Here is a 15,000-nt window from a genome sequence, read left to right as displayed (position 1 = left end):
AAAAAACGTGATTCTTCTGATAATTTATTTATGACAAATGTGGTGATATTTAACATAGAAAATAGAGAGAGAAAAAATGTCACAAATAACACTGACATCAAATGAATTATTCCACGTCGCCTAAAGTGTCAAATATCCTTTGCTTTCGGCCTGCAACCCGCAAACATTAATGCACGTGATAATTGTGCATCAATGCCATGTGACGATAAACAAAGTGAAATCCAAAGGAATCCAAAGCCACTGAAGAGGTGTTTAGAAAACGGTGTAGAATCCGACGCTACAAGGAATACGGATTGATGGTTTATGACCTAGTGTAAGCTCCTATTTTCAACTTATTCAGTTGTTGTTTTTTATTCATTAAGGATTATTATTATATATTCTTTATTATCTTTAGGAGGGGGGTGTTCATAGGGTTTATATTGGTCTTCATGTTATCCTAATCATTGGGAGGAGTAACGAATAAAAACATAAATCAAATTAATTCCCCGAAGATGAATGTGAGTAGATCTGCCTAACACTTTTTCTCCAAAAGGTACGAGCGTAATCCATTTTTTTTTTTTTCAAAATGGGCGTTATCCACTTTCTCAGACGGTACAAGCGTAATTCACTTTTTTCAGACGGTACGAGCTAATCCACTTCTTTTTTTTTTTAGAGGGTGCGGGTGTAATCAACTTTCTCAAAGGGTACAAGCGTAATCCACATTTCTCCCCTCATATGCATAGAATAGCCTAGAAGCTCCTTCATGGCAAATGTCTTAGATTAAGCCTTTAAATTGTTCCGTTGAGACTCGCCAGGAGGCCTTTTCTTCGGAGAGGCAGCTTCACGGACCAGAGAGCTTGGAGTACTGTCCTGTAATCGGCCCTTTTTTTGCTTGATGGACGTGAGAATTCGGAGGCATTTCGAAGTCTGCTTGCTTTGGCTTGCTGTGGCTTGCTGTGGCTTGCTGTGGCTTGTTGTGGCTTGCTGTGGCTTGCTGTGGCTTGCTGTGGCTTGCTTTGGCTTGCTTTGGCTCGCTGTGGCTCACTTTGGCTTGCTGTGGCTTGCTTTGCTTGGCTTAGTTTTGCTTGACTTGGCTTTGTTTAGCTTGGTAAGGCTTTACTGTGCTTCGCTTACTGGGCTTTGCTTAGCTTTGCTTTGTTTGGTTTTACTTCAGTTAGCTTCATTTGGCTCTGTTTTTCTTAGCTTAGCTTTTGTTTTAATGAGCTTGGCTTGGTTTCGAAGACTCGACTGGATAGCAGAATTTGTTGTTGTTGTTGTTGCTTCAGTAACATGACTTGAAAATATATATTTTTTAATGGTATTTATCATCATTATCATTCTTGTTATTCTTATCCATTTCCATATGATACCACCTTCAATCACTATTATGATATTGCGTATCATCATTATCACCAATGTTATTCATCACCTTTTTCGTTAATATTGTATAATAAGATGCAATATATATAAATACCACATTCAGGGATATAGCAAATAGACACAACAAACATACATAAATACAACAAACAGAGATACAACAGAACAGAAATACAGTATACATAGATACAACATATACTGAACGACACAAAATATAGACACACAGCAAAAAAAAAAACAAGTCTTCAACATACAGAGACACAGCACACATCCTAAAATACACAAGCTACAATTATAGAACGAGGTGTATTTACTGAGGTGCTCATAATGAAGGATTTAGTATGTCCCGCAGGAGTGTGAGAGAACTTGTGCCGGCGCTGAGCGGCTGTGTGAAAATGGCGCCGCCACATCACTTCGACTGGGATATAAATGACTCCAATATACCTAAAGTAAGTGGTTTTTTTTTTAAGCCTTGTACCTATTGTATGTGTTTTTGGTAATGGGTTTTGTTCTTGTGCACTTAACGTATGTGTATTTTTTAGCTTTGTACTTAATGTTAGTGTTTTTGTTAGTGGGTTTTGTTTTTGTGTACCTAAAGTAAGTGTTTTTTTTAGTTTTGTACCGAATATAAGTTTTTTTTAATGGGTTTTGTGTGGCTATTGCTCCTACAGTATATTAAATACTTATTATTTTTTGTCATTCTCTTTTCTTTTCGTTGTCTTTCTGTTTCTTTCGATTTCTTGTGATTTTTAATTAAACTAAATATTTGTGCGGGTGAACGAGTTTATTCCATTTTAATTGAATTAGTTTCTACATTCTGAGATATGGTTCTTGGGTTAGCTTTGCATGTGCTATGTATAGATTGCATACTTGCTTACATACGTATATCTTTATCACACATAATACTTTAACTGAATTGATATCATTTTCAAGATAGATAGAAATTTGATTTTTTAATTATGTACCTGTAGCTACATATCGTATTTTACAAATGTTTTGCAATACCGTGTTCAACATTTGGTAATTCATCATAGACAACCTACATTTCAAACTTGCTTTCGAAAAACACAAGCTACAGGCTCAGTTATAGTTTATTTAGTATAGTGCACGTTCTTTTTTTTTTTCTTTTTTAAAGACAGTAACGTGAGTAGAGAGATGAAAAGGAACGCAGTTAATTAAAAAGAAAAAGAGAACAGCGAACCGCAACGTTTCGAATCATTCGACTCTCCGAAACCTCAATCGACTCAACCCTTTCGAAACGCCACGCTTCATCAATCCTTTTCTCACTACTGTATGTCTGTCTTTCGTATCTCTTATCCCATTTCCGATCGATCGCCATTTTAACACTGCCCCTCTTACCACGACAGGTTAGCGAATTCGACTTGTTCTGCGACTGGGCGGACGGACACTGTCGTTTCGTGTACCCGCCGGAGCTCGAGGAGGCGAAACGACACTCCTCCGGCTGGGCCATGAGGAACACCAACAACCACAATGTCAATATTCTTAAAAAGTCGTGCTTGGGAGTGGTCGTCTGCAGTCTCCGGTGCACGTTGGAAGGGGGGATGAAGGTAAGGAGATGCGAGGCTCTATAGTTTTTGTATTTTTTTGTGAAATTTAGGACGTTTTTTTTCTCTCTCTCTTGTTCCCTTGAATGATTGTTTTTATCCCCGTGAATATCCATCCGACGAACAGACGAATCAAATCTCCCAAGTTTAATCCTCCTCCAAGTTGAATCAAGCGATCTTAACACCACGTCAACAAGTGGACAATATCGTGTAACGTGACGCCACGATATGAATCTCTCTTGACAGGTCCACCTCAGGCCCGCCATCTGTGACAAGGCGAGGAAGAAGCAGCAAGGGAAACCGTGTCCCAATAAGTCGTGTTCGGGAAAGCTGGAGGTGCTGCCGTGTCGAGGTCACTGCGGATACCCCGTCACGCACTTCTGGAGGCACACTGACCACGCCATCTTCTTCCAGGTAAAGCACGGCTGGGTTTGGTTGAGAGAAACGCGGTTGTGGGTTTGGTTGAGAGAAACGCGATTGGTGGTGTTGTATCTCGGTTGGAAATACTTGGTGGAAATTTGATGCCGATCGTCTTGCAATACCATGATCAACATTCGCTATTCCCTCAACTGATGACCTATAATTAAAACTTTACTACAAAAAAAAAAAGAAAAAAAAAAAAAAATGGAAGCTACAGGCTCAGTCCAGGCTACAGGCTTTTTTATTTGTTTGATAGTGATGGTAGAGGCGACGCAAGATATGTCCCGTCTCTTTATAAACAAGTAACTGAAACACCCAAAGACAAACATTACCGATACATCCTGCTAATTCTCCTTTCCCCTTTTCTCCCCTTTTCCCCCTCAGGCCAAGGGCGTGCACGACCACCCACGACCCGAAGCCAAGAGCACAGCCGAAGCCAGAAGGAGTCTTACAGGTCGTGGTCTCTCGTTGCACCATCACCACCCTCGACGACCGCCGCCCAGGCTCTCGGACACTAAGGTGAGGCGGACGCGTGTGTGTGTGTGTGTGTGTGTGTGTGTGTGTGTGTGACATACAAAGAGAGAGATAGAGAGATGTGTGTAGATGAAAGAGAGCGTGTGCGTGTGAGAGCGAGAGCGAGAGAGAGATAGATAGATAGAGATAGATAGAAAGAGAGAGAGAGAGAGAGAGAGAGAGAGAGAGAGATGGGTAAAGAGAGAGATAAAGATGTACAGAGCCGACAGAAAGAAGCGAACACAGAGAGGCAAAGAGAGAGAATAAATAGAGAGCGAAAGAGACGGGGCAAGAGAGCGAGCGAAAGAGAGGCCTCCAAAGTCCTTTAGTAAGAGTTTAAGCACCCTTGACTCAGGCTCTGGAGGGGGGGGGGGAGGTCAGAGGGGAGACATCATTAAGGAATCCCCTTTGCCCACCTACCGTTACTGGTTACCCACTCGCCACTACCCACTGCCCACTGCCACCTTCCTTGTGCCCACTGCCTACTGCTCTGTTCTCTGCCCACTCCCACTCCCTTCTACCCACTGCCCACTGCCACCTTCCTTGTACCCACTGCCCACTGTCACCTTCCCTATGCCCACTGCCCACTGTCACCTTCCCTATGCCCACTGCCCACTGTCACCTTTCCTGTGCCCACTGCCCACTGTCACCTTCCCTATGCCCACTGCCCACTGTCACCTTTCCTGTGCCCACTGCCCACTGTCACCTTCCTTATGCCCACTGCCCACTGCCCACTGTCACCTTCCCACTGCCCACTGCCCACTGGCCGAGAGATCCGCACCAACGTATTTTATGAGATGCAGATCTAAATAATTCAAATGATGACTTGATGGGAAGAAAGCGGGGGGTAAGGGTAGCAGTGGTAACAGCCGAGCGAGAATGCGGTTCATTTTTTTTTTTTAATGTAATTCGTTTATTTGTTTGTTTGTTTGTTGGTGGAGAGTTCGAGGCCGTAGCCAACAGAGGGGGTTGGGGTGCGTTGGTCCAATGAGGGGGAGGGCGTAGGGGGAGGGGGAGGAGGGAGGGAGGGGGGAGGGGGGGAATTTGATGGATAAGAATGTCACCAGGATCTCCTTCTCCCCCCCTCCCTCCCTCACTCCCTCCCTCCCTCCCCTAAGTCTCCCCTCTTTCTAGCTGTCCCTTTTCCCCCTCCCTCCCCCTTGCTTTCTTCCCGCCCTCCCCCCCTTCCCCCTCCCTCCCTTCTCCCTTCTCCCTCACCTCCCTCTTCATTCTTCTCATCTCTCCCCTTTCCCTCCTTCTCCATCCTACTTTCTCCCTTTCCCCTCCTTTCTCTCCCCTCATATATTCCTTAGTCCCCTTCCCTCCCCCCTTCTTACCCACTCCTCATCACCTTCCCCACCCCTTTCATTCCCTTATCCGTCCTTATTCCCCCCTCCCCCTCTTCTCCCCCTTCTCTTCTCTCCCCTCCATTCCCCATTCCATCCCCTCTTTCACCTCCCCTCCCATCCCCGTTATCACCCCATCATCTTTCCCCTCCTTCCCTCCCCCTCACCCCCTTCCCCCCCTCCTTCCCTCCTCACCCCCTTCCCCCCATCCCCCCTCCCATCCCCGTTATCACCCCATCATCTTTCCCCTCCTCCCTACCTCCTCACCCCCTTCCCCCCTCCTCACCCCCTCACCCTGACCCAACCTCCCCCCTCCTCACCCCCCTCCCTACCCCCACCCCCCAGCCCATTCGAGGTCCCGATAGCAGCCGCGACCTGTGCTAAGCGGGGACGCGAGAACCAATAAGCAAAGTGTTGTGGGAACACGCTGGCAGGCGCTCCCTCGAGCCCACCCAATTACGCAAGGCCAGAGCTCAACTTTGTCCTCTTGTGGATCACCGTTGGATTCCTCTCTCTTTCTCTTTCTCTCTCTCTCTATTTATCTATCTATCTATCTCTCTATCTCTCTCTCTCTCTCTTTCTCTCTATTTCTCTCTCTCTTTCTCTCTCTCTCTTTCTCTCTCTCTCTCTCTCTCTCTCTCTCTCTCTCTCTCTCTCTCTCTCTCTCTCTCTCTCTCTCTCTCTCTCTCTCTCTCTCTCTCTCTCTCTCTCTCTCTCGCTCCCTCTCTCTTTCTCTCTCTCTCTCTCCGTTTCTTTCTCTTGACTGTTTTTTAATCTTTTGTTTTTGTCTTTTTCTATCAATTTTTTTTCTCTCGTGTTTTGTTTTCTTTTCTTTCTCTCAATTTGTTTCATTTTTTTTTCTCCATCTGTCTCTTTGTCTCAGTTTCTTTCATTTTTTTTCTATCTGTATCTTCCTCTCAATTTCTTTCTCTTGTTTTTTTTTCTCTCTCTTTCTCTCATTTTCTTTTTCTCTGTCTGTATTTTCTCTCTTCCTCTGCCTTTTCTTATCCCTATCCCCCCTTCATCTTCCTCCTCCTAATCTTTTCTTGCCCTTCCTATTTTTTCCGTCCTCTCTCTTCTCTTTCATCCTCTATTATATACCCTTCCTCTTTCTATTTTTCTCTCTTTTCCTCTTCCTTCTCCTCTTATTCCTACTTCCTGATCCTTATCCTCCTCATCCTTCTTTCCCTCCACCTCCTCTCCATCCTCTGCCTCCTCCTCCTCCTCCTCCTCCTCTTCCTCTGTCTCCTCTTCCTCCTCCTCTACTCTTCTTCCTCCCCCTCCTCTTTCTCCTCTTCCTCCTCCTCCCTTCCTCCATCTTCCTCTTCCACCTACCCCTCCCCCTACCCCTCCCCCTCCCCCTCCCCCTCCCCTAACTCTCAGATTAGTTAATTAAAGACTAATTCTTGAGGGGCATGTACCCCTCCCCTCCCCTCCCCCTCCCTCCCGAGAACAACCAGGAAAAAGGGAGAAACAAATAAGAGAGGAAGAGGGGGGGAGAAAAGGAGGATGTAGAGGGGAGGAAGGGAGAGGGGAGGAGGAGGGGTGGGGAATGGGGGGGATGGGGGGGTTGTGTACATAAAATCCGGGAGAAACTGAGGGGAAAGATGCGGGGGGGTAGGGGGGGAGGGGGAGAGGGGGTCTAAGGGGGAGACGGCAGGAGAAAAGCGGGAGATGGAAAGGAGGGAGGAGGAGGAGGAGGAGGGGAGGGGAGGGCATTTCGAGAGGGGGCGGGGATAGGGGGATGAAGAGGAGGGGGTGAGGGGGGTAAGGGGGGTGAGGGAGGCAATGGGCACGGGCGCGTTCCCACGGGCACCACGGATTCGTAGCGTACCCATTTTTGAATTTCCCGGTACCAATTTTTTTTTCTTTTTTTTTTCTTTTTTTTCTTTTTTTTTCTTAAGCCACGCTAATTCTGGTATCATTTTTTTATATTGTTTTTTGGTACGTTCATTGTGGATCGCCGTTGGATTCCTCTCTCTCTTTCTCTCTGTCTCTTGTTTTTGTTTATTTCTTTTCTCTCTTTTTCTCTTACTTTATTTCTCTTGTTTTCTTCATATCTCTCTCACTTTATTTCTCTTGTTTTCTTCATATCTCTCTCTCTCTCTCACTTTATTTCTCTTGTTTTCTTCATATCTCTCTCTCTCCATTTCTTTCTTTCGTTTTTTTTCTCTCTTTTATTTCTTTATCTCTTTATTTCTCATTTTATATATCTGTCTCTTTCTCTGAATTTCCCTCTATCGTTTTTTTTTTCTCTTCTCTCAAATTCTTTCTCTCTCTGTCCCCCTCCTTTTCCTATTCCTATTCCTATTCCTATTCAACCTTCCTCGTCCTATCTAGCAATTGGTACATTAGCTCATTAACCTACTTCTTGCGACATAATTCCAACATGGAAGCAACATAACCCAACATGGCTCTCCGATTCAAGCAATTCACATCTTCTCCCAACATGTTTGCCATCATAGTCTTAACCTGAGCGTCAACTTGGTCCCACAACATGGCCGTCAACATAGCGCCCCAACATAGCACTTAGAGAGAAGGTTTCGCTCTCACAAGTTTTATCATCATGAAGAATATTGACTTTGACAGACGTAAATGGCGGTCTCCTAGTGTGTACTCTAAGGCTGACCCTCGCCTCTCGCTCTCTTCCTCTCTCTCTCTCTCTCTCTCTCTCTCTCTCTCTCTCTCTCTTTCTCTCTTTCTATTTCTATATCTATCTCTCTCTATCTATCTCTTTCTCTATATATCTCTCTTTCTCTCTCTCTCTCTCTCTCTCTCTGACCCTCGCCTCTCGCTCTCTTCCTCTCTCTCTCTCTCTCTCTCTCTCTTTCTTTCTTTCTATTTCTATATCTATCTCTCTCTATCTATCTCTTTCTCTCTTTCTCTCTCTCTCTCTCTGACCCTCGCCTCTCGCTCTCTTTCTCTCTCTCTCCCTCTCTCTTTCTCTCTTTCTATTTCTATATCTATCTCTCTCTATCTATCTATCTCTTTCTCTCTCTATCTCTCTCTCTCTCTCTCTGACCCTCGCCTCTCGCTCTCTTCCTCTCTCTCTCCCTCTCTCTTTCTATTTCTATATCTATTTCTCTCTATCTATCTATCTCTTTCTCACTATCTCTCTTTTTCTCTCATTCACTCAAACTCTAACTCTCTCTCTCTCTCTCTCTCTCTCTCTCTCTCTCTCTCTCTCTCTCTCTCTCTCTCTCTCTCTCTCTCTCTCTCTCTCTCTCTCTCTCTCTCTCTCTCTCTCTCTCTCTCTCTCTCTCTCTCTCTCTCTCTCTCTCTCTCTCTCTCTCTCTCTCTCTCTCCGTCCCTCTTTCTCTGACTATCTATTTGTCTGTTCCACCATATACCAATTTATATTCATAATCCGTCCTTCTATCTATCTATTTATCTATCTATTCATCTGTCTGTGAAACTGCGCCTTTATATATGGACGTGTTTATGTATCTGTGCTCGTTTATATGTACGCATCTATTTATTTATCTATATCAATCTATCTTTCTTCTGTTGGTCAGTCAATCTATTTATTTATCTATGTGTATTTTTATTAATTAATCTATCGAATCATTCTAACTATATATCTTTCTGTTTTTCATTTCTGTTTTTTTTTTCTCGATTGTATTTCACAATATTGCAATTTTCGTCTTTGCTTTGTCTCGTTTATTTTATTTCTCTGTGTTGTGTCTTATTTATTATCTTTTTATTTCTTTGATTTGATTTCTTTTCTTTTTTATACTTTTTTTCTTGTTTTTTTTATCTTTATGTTTTTTTCTTGTTTATTTTATATTTTCTTGTTTGCTTTTCTTTTTTTCTTTTTTTTACTTTATTTGCCTCATTTGTTTTTCTTCTTTACTATATTTACCTTTTTTGCTTCTCTTGTTTGCTTTATATACCTTTTTTATTTTCTGTGTTTGCTTTTTTTATCTTTTTTGCTTCTCGTTTATTTTGTTTACCTTTTTTGCTTCTCTTGTTTACTTTATTTGCATTTTTTGCTTCGCTTCTTTTTTTATTTACTTTTTTTTTTTTTGCTTTTCTTGTTTACTTTATTTTATTGGCTTTTTTGCTTCTCTTGTTTACCTTATTTTATTGCCTTTTTTTGCTTCTCTTGTTTACTTTATTAACTTGTCATATCTACTTTATTCGCTTTTCTTTTTTGTTTTTATTATTCTTTTTAACTCCGTTTACTTATTATTATTATTATTTACTCATTTACTTATTCTGTTCATTTTTTTTTTCTCTATTTTCGCATTTTTCTTCCCCTTTCCTTCTTCTTCTTCTATATTGTCGATTCCCACATATTTCGTATTTTCTTATATTATATTTTGTGTTTTATATTTTTACTGATTTTCCCCGTATTTTTCCGATTCTGTTTTTTATATTAACTTTATCCTTTTTTTTCCTCTTTCTTTTCTTTCTCATTCTTTCCCTCATAATATAACGACATGGGAGTGATATAATATCGAAATAGTAATATTGTGACAACATAGCAGAATAACATGACTACATGGCAACATAAAACAGAACTTAACATTGCATAACTTAACAACATAGTGCGACACAGCGTAAAAAAACACAGCACATACACGCAGCAACATAAGCCAACATAACACACCATAACAAAACCCAACATCCACAATTGCAAAGCACATAGACCCATTCAAACCACACAACATAAACCACAAGCCACATACAACACGGCATAGACCACATGCCACAAACAACATGCCACATACCCCTGTGCCACAAACCACATACCCCAAAACCACAAACCACATACCCCTCCACCACAAACAACATACCCCAAAACCACAAACAACATACCCCAAAACCACAAACAACATACCACATACCCCAAAACCACAAACAACATACCACATACCCCAAAACCACAAACAACATACCACATACCACAACCGTCGCATACCTCTCACCTCTCCACATGCCGCGAGAGGTCGTGGGTCTCACATAAGGATATGAGGAATTATGACGTCACAAAGAGTAATTTATACACGTTACGCTTTGTGTTATTGTGCGTTACTCTGTCATCGCTGAACGTCCATGTTGTGTGTATGAGGGGACCTTTTTTTCATGAGGTGTTATGTTTTCAGTTAATGTGGTGTAATGGTTTGTTAAAATGCTTGCTTAAAGGGAAGATAAGTTAGTTTGAAATGTTTAGATGCACGTATGCACACACACGCATACACATACATATACAAATACACAGACACAGACACACACACGCACACGCACACGCACACGCACACGCACACACGCACACGCACACGCACACGCACACGCACACACACATATACATTTATAAATATATATATAAATGAATATATATATATATATATATATATATATATATATATATATATATATATATATATATATATAGGCGCTGTCACAGGCGTTTAAACAGTTACACAGAGGGGAGGGGAAGAGAGGGGGGGGGAGGGAAGAAGAAGGGGAGGGGAGAAGAGAAGGGTATAAGGACAGGAGAAGAGAAAAAGCGAAAGGGGGGAGGGAGAAGAATGAACGTAGATGAGTAGGAATAGGAAGGGGAGGGGGAGGGGGACTGAGGGGTAAGGGGCGTGTCAGCTGTAGCGTGAAGAGTAACACGTGGTTAGATGGGCGTTGGGGTGCTGGGGGGTGGGGGGATGGGGGAGGGAGGTCGTAATGTTTTCATGCTCGTATTATCACTCATAACAGATGGGGTGGGGGTAGGGGAGGAGGGGGAGGAGGGGGGTAATGTTACTCAGCATATGTGACACAACGCGTTCGCTTCGTGTCTTTTCTTGACTTATTTATGTATTCATTCACGTTTGTTTATCTATCTATTGTTTATCTATCTATATATCTACTAATCAATTAATTCAATCTATCTGTCTATTTTGTCTATCTATCCTATGTTGTTTTGAAAGGACGTGTCGTTTGATATTACAACATGTATCGGAATTTGGTAGTTTGATTGTGTGCCAATCGGGTGGTAATTAGCGGATGCAGCGTGTTTCGCTCATTAACAAATTGTATCGCCATTTAGTACGGAAAGTTACGCTCAATGTCCATACAGAAAGTCGGCTCTATTTTGCAATTCCCATAGACTCCACTAATGCCACGTCGCTCAGAGAGTGGAGGAGCGTTCAGGAACAGAAGGAATTGGACTGTGACTTAGAGAGAAAGACATGGACGCTCGCGAATCAGCTGTAGCGCTCGCGTCAAGATGAAACGAGCCGAGCAAATAGCGCTACATTCAGGGGGTGTTGCCTGTTAGCGGTTAAGCGCCGGATTCCTTCCCGGCCGAAAGACAGTGATCTGGGTCGCTGCGCAGAGACACTCGCCCGCCGGATCGGTCGCTGTGACAACGTATCTCTTGACTCTTACTAATGACTCCACAGCGATATCCATCGCCGCTAATTGTGCTGGCGATCCTTTCGACACCTCGGTCGAGTGCGGGTGGGGGTGAGGTAGGACGAGCGGCGTGGGCGGGCGAAAGGGCGGCCTGGTGGATAGGTGCGAGGATCTGAAAGATAGAGTGCGTAGCGCGGGCGGGCGGGCGGCGGCCGAGAGAGGGGGCGAGTGTGGGTGGTCAGACGACACTAAATCGTATGTATGAGTTGAAAGGAAGGCTATGGGCGGCCAGCGTGGGTGTCTGCGATGGGCATTTAGGGCGAAGATGTTGATGGTTACGGGAGCTACGTGATGCTGGGCGCCCCCCGAACATTAGTGGGCGTGAGGGTGGGCGTCCAGTGGGTGACGGCGAGCGGCACAAACAGTAAACACAACACCAACAAGGGGATAATACGGCGACGCTCCAGCCACCTTTGTTGGTCACACATAACGACGCCTGCGCGGTGACCACGACGGGAATATCCTCTCATTTTTTAACGGACACACTTCGCCGACATTTGCTCGTCCCCGCTTGCAAGCTTGCAACACACTCACCGGGCGCACTGAGTTTGCAACGAGAGATCGGAAAGAGGCAAGAAATGCGGGAAATATTGCGAAAAATAAGAGTAATTGGTATCCGAGGGGCTTCAATTAGGAGGGGGACTAGAGAATAGGAACCATGATCAACTGTTGCCTCTGACCGCCCCTACGCCCGACCTTCTGTGCCACGCTCGGCCCGGCCTCGGGGTGGCGCTGTGCCCTCGGGCTGTAGGGGGTGTAGGGGTGTAGGGGGCTGCTCTCCTTTTTCTGCGCCGATTTTTTTTTTCGTGTTTTTTGTATCCCTCCCCTTTCTCTCTCTCTCTCTTTCTTTCTCTCTCTCTCTGTCTCTCTCTCTCTCTCTTCTCTCTCTCTCTCTCTCTCTTGGTTTCCTTATCTTTATGCATTCTTGAATGTCTCTGTTTATTATTGAAGTCTCTATAACTATGTAGTCACACGTACGTTTGTGTGTGTGTGTGTGTTTGCCTCTGATAATGTAACATTTCCCATACTATCCTGAGAAGGTTGATGTGACTCCAACTAAATTCCATTTTTTTCCTCCCACGCCCACAGGTAGTAACGGGCGTGAAGCGATCCCTCCCGCCCGCGACTTCGACCGTGCTGGATCTGGGCGCCGCCAACTCGTCCGTCAGTCAAGTGGGCGCTCCTCCGCCCGCCAAACTACCCCGTACTCTCCCGCCACCCCTTTTGCCCGACAACGCCCACGGTACGACCAGGGTTTATGCCGTTTAAAATCACTCCATGTTGCCATGTTATCATCACTGTAGCCTGTTATCATCACCCAGTTATGATCACCGTAGTCTCATATCATGTAGTGTCTCATCATCACCCAGTTATGATCACTGTAGACTCACATCATCACCATTTTGTTATCGTGATGCTACCGTTTGTATACTCGTCATCACATGTCATCATCACCGTAGCCAATATTTATTGTCATCTTCTTGTAATCATTAGCTAGGAGGTCTCGTAAGGACTATCCTATTATTTTTTATGGTGTGGTTTTCGGTGGAAATTGATTTGTTACGGTGATGCTAACCTGGTTTCCCTGAATGGCTGTAGAGCGGTTAATATAGTCCACTTTTCTCCTTCTTCATGTTCATTGTGTGTTTGTGTGTGTGTGTGTGTGTGTGTGTGTGTGTGTGTGTGTGTGTGTGTGTGTGTGTGTGTGTGTGTGTGTGTGTGTGTGTGTGTGTGTGTGTGTGAGAGTACATGTCTATGTGTGTAGGTAGATACATGTGTGCGCGATGATGCACATAGACGGAAAGGCAGTCAGGCACTCAGACAGACGGATGGACAGATGAATGTCTCTGCATATGTTTGTGTGTCTTACTTTCTTCCTTTATCTTCTGTTTTCATGGTTCAAAATCGTCTCTTCATGCTATGTCGTTTAGATAGAAGTGGGTTTGAATGATATCCGTATTAGGACACACCTCAATCTGTTAAAATCTCGTACACCTGAGATTTGTGCGCGTCTCGTGAATTTCTTGTTCTTTCCCCCTTTTCCCGCTGGCTATGTTTCTAAGGATGTTCTGACGCCGAGTCCCTCTTTCCCGCAGGCGGCAACCTCGCCACGGACGTATGTTCGTGCTCACCCTTCGAGTGTACCTGCGGCAAGGTGTGTGTGGGCGCCGTGGGCATGACTGGCTCCCCCGCTGCACCCATGGGCGGCGTGCTCGTACCCAAGGCGGCCTTCCCTCACCCGCAGACGCCCCTCGACCCCTACTTCCCGCACCCGCACCAACCCGACATGCACGACATGCCGCAGCACCGCATGGACGCCATGCGCCCGCAGGTGTACCGCAGTCCCGCGCCGCCCTCGGGGGCCTTCCACCCGCCGCCCCTCAACTGGACGCCGCCCACCAGCCTGCCCGGCGAGTGGGGCCTGCACCCGCCCACGGCCTTCCGGATAGAACCCTTCTGCGGCGACGGGTGGCAGAGCACGCCCGTGCCCGCGCCCGACGGCGGCGTGTGGTGCGACGCGGGCGTGGGCGGCGGCGAGCCCGCGCGCCCGCTGCCTCTGGCGGGGCAGCACTACTACAACGGCGGCGGCCAGAGCTTCGGCTGCGACGTCAAGCTGGACGTGCAGACGGACCCCGAGACCATGTTCCCGTTCGAGGAGGCCTTCCAGCCGCAGGACATCTTCGCGCTGGAGCACCCGTTCCGCAAGCGGGAGGACGTCGCCGCGCCTCACGCCCTCCCCGAGGCCACGGCGCAGAAGTTCCTGCAGTGCATCGACGACATCATCGGCGACTGCTTCCTGGAGGACGGGGCGGCCGAACAGCGGTCGCCGCCCACGCTGCTGGACCTGGGCAGCGGCGCCCTCACGCACCAGCCCTACGCGCCGCCCACGCCGTCGCTCTCCCTCCCGCACACGCCCACCATGGCCATCCCCAGCACGCCCTCCTTCTCGACGCCCAATCCGCCCACGCCTGCCACGCCCAACTCCCTCCCCGTCACGAGCACGGCCGCCATTTTGGACGACCCCAGACTCTCCGAAAAGCTCCTGTCTCCCTCCCTGCAGCAGCACGCGCCGTCCTCGGGTCGGCTGCAACCCCAGCAGCATCAGCAGCATCAACAGCATCAACAGCAGCAGCAGCACGATGAGGGCGGCTCTCCCAGCGTGACGGGCTTCTGCGGCGGTGGCGGTGGCGGCGGCGGCGGCGGGCGGGAAGCGACGTGTCCGCGGTTCGTGTTCCCTCCGGCCAATGATTACGCCAATTACGCCAATGAGTCGCGCGCTTACGCCGCTCACGACGACTCCACCAATGGGGCGCTGCCCAGCTATGACGTCACCGTGTACACGTCATCGTTCTGTGTGTCTCCCAGCCAATCACAGACGTTCCCGGGCC

The 15,000-nt window shown here is 46.3% G+C and overlaps 1 protein-coding gene across 3 annotated transcripts in view; it reads left to right on the top strand.

Moving 5' to 3' along the window:
* LOC122243065 (uncharacterized) overlaps positions 1–15,000 on the top strand; it is a 45,556-nt gene that overhangs the window by 28,492 nt on the left and 2,064 nt on the right. Inside the window, exons 1-7 of one of the 3 annotated variants that reach the window (XM_086552220.1) lie at positions 102–313; positions 1,697–1,805; positions 2,724–2,924; positions 3,168–3,335; positions 3,726–3,860; positions 12,701–12,854; positions 13,708–15,000. The exon at positions 13,708–15,000 is cut by the window's right edge and continues 2,064 nt beyond it. In XM_086552220.1, the coding sequence (XP_086408346.1) occupies positions 297–313; positions 1,697–1,805; positions 2,724–2,924; positions 3,168–3,335; positions 3,726–3,860; positions 12,701–12,854; positions 13,708–15,000 (2,077 nt within the window). In that variant the 5' untranslated portion in view covers positions 102–296. Of the gene's footprint in view, positions 1–101; positions 314–1,696; positions 1,806–2,723; positions 2,925–3,167; positions 3,336–3,725; positions 3,861–12,700; positions 12,855–13,707 lie in introns of those variants that run through there. The other 2 variants (XM_086552222.1, XM_086552221.1) reach the window with 2 other exon arrangements.

Source organism: Penaeus japonicus, unplaced genomic scaffold, assembly GCF_977035675.1.
Source record: "Penaeus japonicus unplaced genomic scaffold, GWHDUDI00000001_assembly GWHDUDI00000026, whole genome shotgun sequence".
Lineage (NCBI taxonomy): Eukaryota > Metazoa > Arthropoda > Malacostraca > Decapoda > Penaeidae > Penaeus > Penaeus japonicus.
This window is presented reverse-complemented; position numbering and strand designations above follow the sequence as displayed.